Source organism: Microtus ochrogaster, chromosome 2 (assembly GCF_000317375.1).
Source record: "Microtus ochrogaster isolate Prairie Vole_2 chromosome 2, MicOch1.0, whole genome shotgun sequence".
Classification (NCBI taxonomy): domain Eukaryota; kingdom Metazoa; phylum Chordata; class Mammalia; order Rodentia; family Cricetidae; genus Microtus; species Microtus ochrogaster.
The window spans coordinates 4,205,819-4,214,108 of NC_022010.1; the positions used below are offsets into that span (position 1 = coordinate 4,205,819).

An 8,290-nucleotide genomic window follows, 5' to 3' on the forward strand; every position below is an offset into this window, starting at 1 on the left:
TGTGACCTGTGACTGTCCCCACGGGCAGTGTGTGACGTGTGACTGTTCTTCATGGGCAGTGTGTGACGTGTGACTGTCCCCACGGGCAGTGTGTGACCTGTGACTGTTCTTCACGGCAGTGTGTGACCTGTGACTGTCCCCACAGGCAGTGTGTGGCCTGTGACTGTTCTTCACGGGCAGTGTGTGACCTATGACTGTTCTTCACGGGCAGTGTGTGACGTGTGACTGTCCCCATGGGCAGTGTGTGACCTGTGACTGTCCCCACGGGCAGTGTGTGACCTGTGACTGTCCTCACGGGCAGTGTATGGAATAATGTGTAGAACAGTTTCTGAGACATCTAGCTGAAAGGGGTCATAAAACTTTTGACAGCAGATATGGTGCATGTCCTATAGATCGTGCTCACCTCCCAGGGACTCCACCTCTTTTATGGGAGCTGTGGAAAAGGGTGATGGTATACGAGCATGTGTGCGGGGTAGAGGGGGGGGGGTGTTAGAAAACGTGTGTTCACACAGGCTGAAAGGCCAGGGGAGATCGATCTACACAGACTGAAGGACCAGGGAGGTGAGTTCATGGACACTGAAGGGTCAGGGGAGGTAATATATGCAGGCTAAAGGACCAGGGATGTGAGACTATGCAGGATTTGCTCGAACAAGAGTCTTTCTTATCCTGCCATGAAGCCTTAATAGAAACTCATGTCATAACTCTGGCCTATGGTGAAACCTCAGAATATGGCAAGGATACCTGGTTCTGTCCTTGACCCAGGCTCCCAGCAGTTCCTGTTTACCCCGTTGGAATAATCCAGCTGCATTTTTGGAGAATATGGGCCCACCTAGCACCCTAGGCTCTAGTGAACTTTGACTGTGAAGTTGTTGGAGCTCTAAGCTGTGTCCTTGAGAGTGATCAAGTGGGACTCACCTGTGCAGGTGACTCCAGCTCCTGAGAACATGGGGGGTCATCACAGGGCTTCACATTGGAGGCTGTGAGGACAAGTGAACAAGGTCGTGCCTTGGACACTTGATGCTGTCATGGTGACGCACAGTGTGTGACTTGGGAGTCATCATCATGGGTATCACCGTCGTTGTTCTGGTAGATGCTGGAGTGTGGTTTTTTTTTTGTTGTTGTTGTTGTTGTTGCTTTGGAAAATGGTTCAAAAGTGTTAGGCTTATCTCTTAGCCCATTTGGCAGCAGCCTGTCCTGGACTATTAGTTCCATTGTTCCTCTTTCTTGTTAACAGAATTAGCTACATCCATCTGATGGCACATTTTCGGATGCACACGCAGATCAAAAACCAGACAGCTGCTCTCATTAGTGGCTTCCGTTCCATTATTAAGCCCGAGTGGATCCGAATGTTCTCTACCCCTGAGCTTCAACGTCTCATCTCTGGGGACAACGCGGAGATAGATCTGGAAGATTTAAAGTAAGGGGCAGTGAGAAGGGAAGGGTGACGTGCTCAGCCAGGAGGACAGCTGTTCCCCTCGCTAGGCTTCTAATGCAGTTATTCTGGGAGCCCCTGCCCAGTTAGCATCCCGAGGATGAGGCCGTGCCATGTGAACTTGTACTGCCTGTACCCGTGAGTGTTAGCACACGCTAAGCCCCTCCCCCTCCCTTGGATTGCTTTCAGGAAGCACACTGTGTACTACGGAGGTTTTCATGGCAGTCACAGAGTCATCATCTGGCTCTGGGATATTCTGGCTTCCGACTTCACGCCTGATGAAAGAGCCATGTTCCTGAAGGTATCTCGTTCACAACCTCTGTGCGTTCCTGAGCATGCGCAGTCCTCGGGCCACTCTGTAATTCACACTGAACACAGTAGGGTTATCAGAGGGCCACACAGTGCCAGCGTAGCCTCGCTCCTGTGTCAAAAGCTGAGGAACCAGAGAGGGGCTGGAGAGACAGAGCCTGCTCCTCACGTGGGGCAGGGCCCCGTGTACCACTGTGCTCTACCCTTGCCATCTTCAGTACTACCTCATTACTTTAAGAAAACAGTGGCACACACCTTTAATCCCAGCACTTGGGAGGCAGAGACAGGCAGAGCTCTGAGTTTGAGGCCAACATGGTCTACGTAGTAAGTTCCAGGACAACCCGGGCTACACAGAGAAACCCTGTCTCAAAAGAAGGAAAGAGGGAGGACAGACTATCCTAAATATTACTCCATTGTAGAGCACTACCCCCAGTAGTATCACACCCACTTGCACAGCCAACAGCATCCCGAGGAAACACAGTTGTCTAGGCTGATGACACTATGGATGCTTGGAGGGAGTACAGGTGTTGAGTCAGGTTCTCTCTGTGTGACCCAGGCAGGACTTCATAGCCTAGCCTACTTCAGACTTTGGGTAGTCCTCCTGCCTCAGCATCTTGAGTACTGGAATTCCAGGTGTGGCCTTTATGTTTGGCTTATTTTTACTTTCTCAAATATAGCATCTTTGTTAACTGTTTCCTGCCCTAGTGTCAGTGATGTTCCTGGGTGTCACTGGTTTTGATGAATGACCTCCACAGAGTGTAGGCATTCGTAGGACACTGAGGCACACACATGCCTGTCTCTGTTATGTGTGGGTAGATCGTCATTAAAATGCAACATCATTGTGTTGCCTGCTCTCTCTGAAAAGACATAGTCCAGGAGTACATTTTAGCGCCTTGGAATCTCTTCCCTAAGGCCTCCTGGCTGGCTCATGCGCTTTCTCTATCTCTCTCTCTCTCTCTCCCTCTCTCTCTCTCTCTCTCTCTCTCTCTCTCTCTCCAGGCAGGGTCTCATGTGTCCCAACATGCTCTCAGATTTGCCACGTAACCTGTAGCCAAGGATGACCTTAAAGTCCTGATCCTCCTCTGTCCACCTCTGAGAGCTGGTGTTACAAATGCGGCCATCACGCCCAGCTTATACTCTTGTTCTGTGTGACCACTTTTGTGAAGACCAACAGCTGGTCTTCTTCCTTGCTGGCCAATCTGAATTCAGTTCCCTTCTGCTAAGGAAGCCTTCACCTATTCCAGTCCAACCAGTGTATTCACGGGCTCCACTCTCACGGGTCTCCAGGGGTGCAGGGGCATTTGTTGCAACAAGTGGTTCTGGAAGCATCAGTTGGTTTTCCCAGCAGTGCACCACCTGGGCAAAGCAGGCTGCTGCTTGTGAGGTTGCATGCCCTGCTTCCTAGAGAGCAGTGCAAATGGCTCACACTTGGTCACCTGCCCGTGTAACAAATGAGTCTGAGCCTTAAGTCACCTGTCACTAGAACTGCATTTGTTACACACCTGCCTTCTCTGACTGCACAGGCTCCAGTGCCAGCTGAAAGTGTGTAAATTCTTTCATGAGAGGATATGACCGTGTTCTTTTAAATGTATTGAGAGCTAATGTTCCCCCCTCCCTCTCGTCAGCCCCAGTTTGCAAAGTTAAACATGTTAGAGCAGCAACATAGTAACTTTTTAAAATATTTATTTTATTTTTACTGGTGTGTATATGTCTGTGTAAGTATATGCTATGTGTATGTTAGTGCCCTCGGTGGCCCATTAAGTTACAGGAAGTTGTGAGCTTCCTGACATGGGTCTGGGAATCAAACTCGGGTCCTCAGGAAGAGCAGCCAGTGCTCCTATAACCACTGAACCGTCTGTCCAGTCCCAGGAATATAGTGACTTATTAAAAACCTTTTGAAACATGATACATAAAGCCATCTAGCCATTATAACATCATTTAAGTGGTCATCTTATGACCCACCCTACATTAGCTACCAAATTTTGGAGCCAGGCTTAGAATTCTGTCTCTTAGGAAAACAAAAAACAACATGTGTTTGGTTACTGCCGAGTTAAAGCAGGGATTTTCTGGGTCTTCCCTTTGAGGCTGACCTGTGAGTTTCTGGTGTGGTCAGATACCCGTGTCTGGAGCAAGAGCATCTGAAACGAAAGGCAGGGGCTGTGTTTGCAGACTGCCAGGAGTGCATTTGGCTGCTGAGAAGCGTGGCTGCTGCTTACAGGCTCCACATCCAGTGTCCCACACCTTGGTCCCCACAGCCTGACTGGCTTGAAACCTGGCTTGGCAGCAAGCAGTGCCAGTGCATGAGTCATGGGTTCAAGCTGCCTGGACTCAATGACTCCAGGCCTCGGCTCATGAGTGCCTCTAGTGTCTGCTCACCCAAACCCCCTCGGATGTCGCCAGTGCTGTCCTCCCTGAGGACAGATGCCGCTAATCTGTTCCTGCTGCTGCTTACTAGGTGACAGCTCAGGGAGACCCGCTCTGAACTCTGTGGTCCTGCACAACAGGAGCTGAAAGGCATCTTCAGCTGCAGTTTCAGTAGGAAGCCAGCGTAGCTGGAGGAGCGCCTGTGTCAGACAGTAGTGTAAAAAGGAGATCTGTCTCCTGGAATTTCACCCCCAGCTGCTCTACAAGCCATCAGTCTTGTACAGTGGGCCACATTTTTCTAGAGAGTGGCACCCTTGAGACACGTGGTGTGTTCTGGGCATGTGTTGGGAAAGCACTCCCTGTCAGCCCTAGTTCTGATGAAAGATCAGTGAACAGCACATGGAGGGAGAAGAGCCCAACATGGCTGCAGGAGCAAAACCCCTACTGTCCCACTGACCCCACTTTGTATTGCAGTTTGTGACCAGCTGCTCCCGGCCCCCACTCCTAGGATTCGCCTACCTCAAGCCTCCGTTCTCCATCCGCTGTGTGGAAGTGTCAGATGACCAGGTAACTAAAGCCACGTCCTTTCCTTCTTTCCCTTCTGCCCAGTTCTCTGTGTGCCCATCCTATACCCCACACCCTGCCTACATGGTTCTCAGGGCATGAAAGCCGCCCACAACGGGCACAGCAGACCCGGGTCAGTGTGGGCTCTCGACACTCTTACCTGTGAGTTCCCTCCTTGAGGAAGGCAGGGGAGTGAGTGTGTAATTAGGATGCTCTTTTCATGGCTGCTGATCTGTCAAGGTTCAAGGTCTGAGAGGCAGGGTCAGCGAGGGTGCCGCTCAGGATAAGGGCAAATCCAGGTCTGCTTCCCAGATCCTTCCCTGCTGGCCATGAACACCTGGAAAGCTGCCTGTGGTCTGCAGGTTAAAGGAGAATTTCCTAGGATTCTTGTGCCCAGTGTGTTACGAGCCTGCCCTGTGCCGGCCTGCTGGTCTCTGTGTCCCTGCCTCACCACTTCTTTTCTGACTGCACTCCCTCAGTCAAACACTAGGTGGCCCTCCACCTCCACACTTGAGGAAGAATTGAGCCAAGTGCTAGTCAGCCATGGGCCATGGTACTTGCAGTCAGAGAAGGGGTGTTAAGCGCCTTAGGTAACTGGTAAGTGTCCATTAGCCAGGAGGCCCCTTGTCTGAGTTTTCCTAGCACAGGACTCCCATGTGAGTGCTCAGAGCACCGAGTGTCCCCCTCAGCCTCTCAGGCCACTGTCCCCAGCTGGGCTTCACTTGTGTGCACCTACATTGACACCTTCTGAGCCACAGCTGTGGTGTGTGCTTGCAGGACACTGGGGATACCCTGGGCAGTGTCCTCAGGGGCTTTTTCACCATCCGCAAGCGGGAGCCAGGTGGACGCCTGCCCACCTCTTCCACTTGCTTCAACCTGCTCAAGCTGCCCAACTACAGCAAGAAAAGCGTCCTCCGAGAGAAACTGCGCTACGCCATCAGCATGAACACAGGCTTCGAGCTCTCCTAGCCCAGCCCGTCTCACCCACCTGCCCTCGAGAGCGCCCAGACTACAGAGCCCTTCAGCCCCTGGAGCGGCTGCTCCCAGGAGTGTGGCCAGCTTACTTGAGTCCTCAGACCCCTCAATAGCCATGAGATGCCCAAGCTTGGGGATGCTGCACAGCGCACTCAGTGTGCTGGGGATGCTGTGAAAAATAAGCTCCTGCTCCTCCCACGTGCCCTCTTTCTGCCTTCTGGGGCCTAAAACCTGGGCCTAGCGATCACAGAGAAGCTCCTGGTAGTTCTGTGAGGCTCTCTTCCTTTGCCCTCTGAGTACACAAAGCCTGTGCCTGCGAGCTCCTCCTTCCATTCTGAAAACTCAGGTAAGGCCTTGCCAAGCCTCTATGCACAGCAGAGTCCCTGCCTCTACCCTGCCCACAGTAGCCTCTTCCCAGGCAATCAAACCCAGCTCCTGCCAGGGAGGCTGCTGAGCTCAGTCAGGTCTCTCTTACAGGGAACAGGTGTTCCACACCACAGCCCTCCCTCCCAAGTCCTCAGCAGGCCACGCTGTCAGGGAACCCTTGCTGTCAGTACCTGGCCTGTGCATGGTGTCCTAGCTTGGGAGAGAACCTTGTCACCCCTGGAGAGCTGCCCAATTTCTGGGGTGCCCAGAACTTACTGGATCTGCATATCTGCCCGCCTTGTTACCTTATGGAGAACACAAGAGCTTGCAATGCCCAGCATCTGGGCAATGCTTTGCTCCGGGAACTGCAAAGCCCATCCCTCGGCAAGGGACCCTTTTGCACTGACTGGCCCAGGAGGCTGCGGGTATATCCCCCACACCTCTGCACCACCTCTGTTGGCTCTGCTCCTTTTTAGGTTTGGACTTCATGCTGTTTTCCCACCCATTGTGCTCCTGGCCCTCTTTTTCTCTTTATCCTAAGAACTTTCTCCAGGTTCAGGATGCCGAGGCAGAGGCTCTGGGCTCAGTGATCTGGTGACAGCCATGTGCCTCTTGTCTCATCAAATTCTTGCATCCCTCCTCCACTCTGTGGAACCAGCTTAGGGCTATAGCGCTCAAAGAAAGGAGACACCTTCCATCAGGAACCTGCACACTGTGGGAAAGTGGGCACGCTCTATTCCCACTTCAGCAAGAAACTGTGGCTGGAAGCTGGGAAAGGCCCCAGGCTTCTGGAGATCACTTGGATGGAAGGATGGCAAGGTCCCTGGAAGACGTCTGGCAGCCGTGTGTGTGCTCAGCGTGCCCACAGACTCGTGTGCTCCGTGCACAGCTACATGAATAACATGGAGCCTGAGAATTCCAGCGGGACATGGGGAGAGAGTGGTTAAGAACACCAGTATCGACTTGACCTGTTTGGTTTTGACCTAGAGTTGTCTGTAGTTCACTTCGAGCCTGTTTTCTAGCAGTTATGACATCACACTAGCCAAGCACCAAGTCTGTGTCATAGCCGGTGTTCACTGGCACCCCATCGACTCTTGGTGGCTCCAAAAAAGGAGTGGGGTTTTTGTTATTGTAGGTAACTTATGGACTAAGACTTGTCAGGGCTTTATTAAATTTGTACTTGAGCATATGGTGGCTCTGCCCTGATTTGTACTCAGGCCTATGTCTGGATGACTCAGGTCACATCAGGCACCCACAGTACCAGAAAGATATAGGGTGTTTTGACAGACATCCTGGCTTCAGCAGTGAGTCAGAAGAGCTGGGCAGTTGTCACACGTGCCCAGGTTTTTTTTCAGAAGTGGCATTTCAGAGACACATCTCTAGAGCCGGTCTCCTTCTGTCTCCTTCCTACAGGTGGTAGCACCAGGATTGCATACATGGCTTTGAAGTTTATGACTTACATTGTACCTACAAAATCCAGCTTGCTTAATGGGGAAAGACCAGATATGTCTCTTGCTTGGGATATCTCTAACACCCCAGGTCCCCACTAACATAAAAATGTTGCAAAGCCCCAAAGACACACCATCTGCCTGCTATGTGTATACACCCAGCTGAAACTAAAGCCTGGCTCTGGTACAGGTTTTAGAACTGAAGCTGGTGTAAAAGGCTAGCTTGAGTAAGGGAAGCAAGCAGAATTGTTGGCTAGGCTGGCAGGGCCTGTGTGAAGTCTGCGACACCCTGGTATCCACTGTTGCTGGCAGTGGCAAAGCTGTCAGCTTTTGTCCTTCTGCTGTACTGCTACAGGTGGAGGTTGGGCAGGCACCAAACTCCCCTAAGTTTGGCCAGGGTCTGGATCCAGTGCACCCTAGTTTATGTGGGTACCATATCTCCGCTGCTTGAATGCTAGGGCCACAGGTTCGAATCACACCTCAGTGGACTTGCTCAGACCGACAGCAAGACTGGAAAGTGGTTCGTCACATGGGCTGCAGGGTCAGACTCCTGACCCTGAGTCCCGGGAGCCCAGTTCACACCCGTTTCTTTTAAGGGGACTTTGGTGCTATGTGCTGAGAAGCAGTGTGGCAAGAGCATGAGCTGTCCTGGACCTGGCTCAGGCTCTAGCTGGCAGTCTCCTGTTTTCCTCACCTGTCACTTTGGGGAGTCAGGGCTAAGTCGGGCAGAGTGGCATACATCTATAATCCCAGAACCTGAGAGCCAGCCTGGGATAAACAGCAGAAGTGCACGCGAGCCACAAGAACCAAACAAACCCAAGAAGCCAGGACT

General features: G+C 52.0%; 1 protein-coding gene across 3 annotated transcripts in view; it reads left to right on the top strand.

Annotated features, from left to right (window-relative positions):
• Positions 1–7,197, top strand: part of Ube3b (ubiquitin protein ligase E3B) — a 54,421-nt gene extending 47,224 nt beyond the window's left edge. For 2 of the 3 annotated variants that reach the window (XM_013349308.2, XM_026783888.1), the window contains exons 25-28: positions 1,235–1,417; positions 1,622–1,733; positions 4,580–4,672; positions 5,447–7,197. In XM_013349308.2, coding sequence (XP_013204762.1) covers positions 1,235–1,417; positions 1,622–1,733; positions 4,580–4,672; positions 5,447–5,638 — 580 coding nt within the window. In that variant the 3' untranslated portion in view covers positions 5,639–7,197. The remainder of the gene's footprint in view (positions 1–1,234; positions 1,418–1,621; positions 1,734–4,579; positions 4,673–5,446) is intronic. The other variant, XR_003377831.1, reaches the window with a different exon arrangement.
• The last annotated feature ends 1,093 nt before the right edge of the window (positions 7,198–8,290 follow it).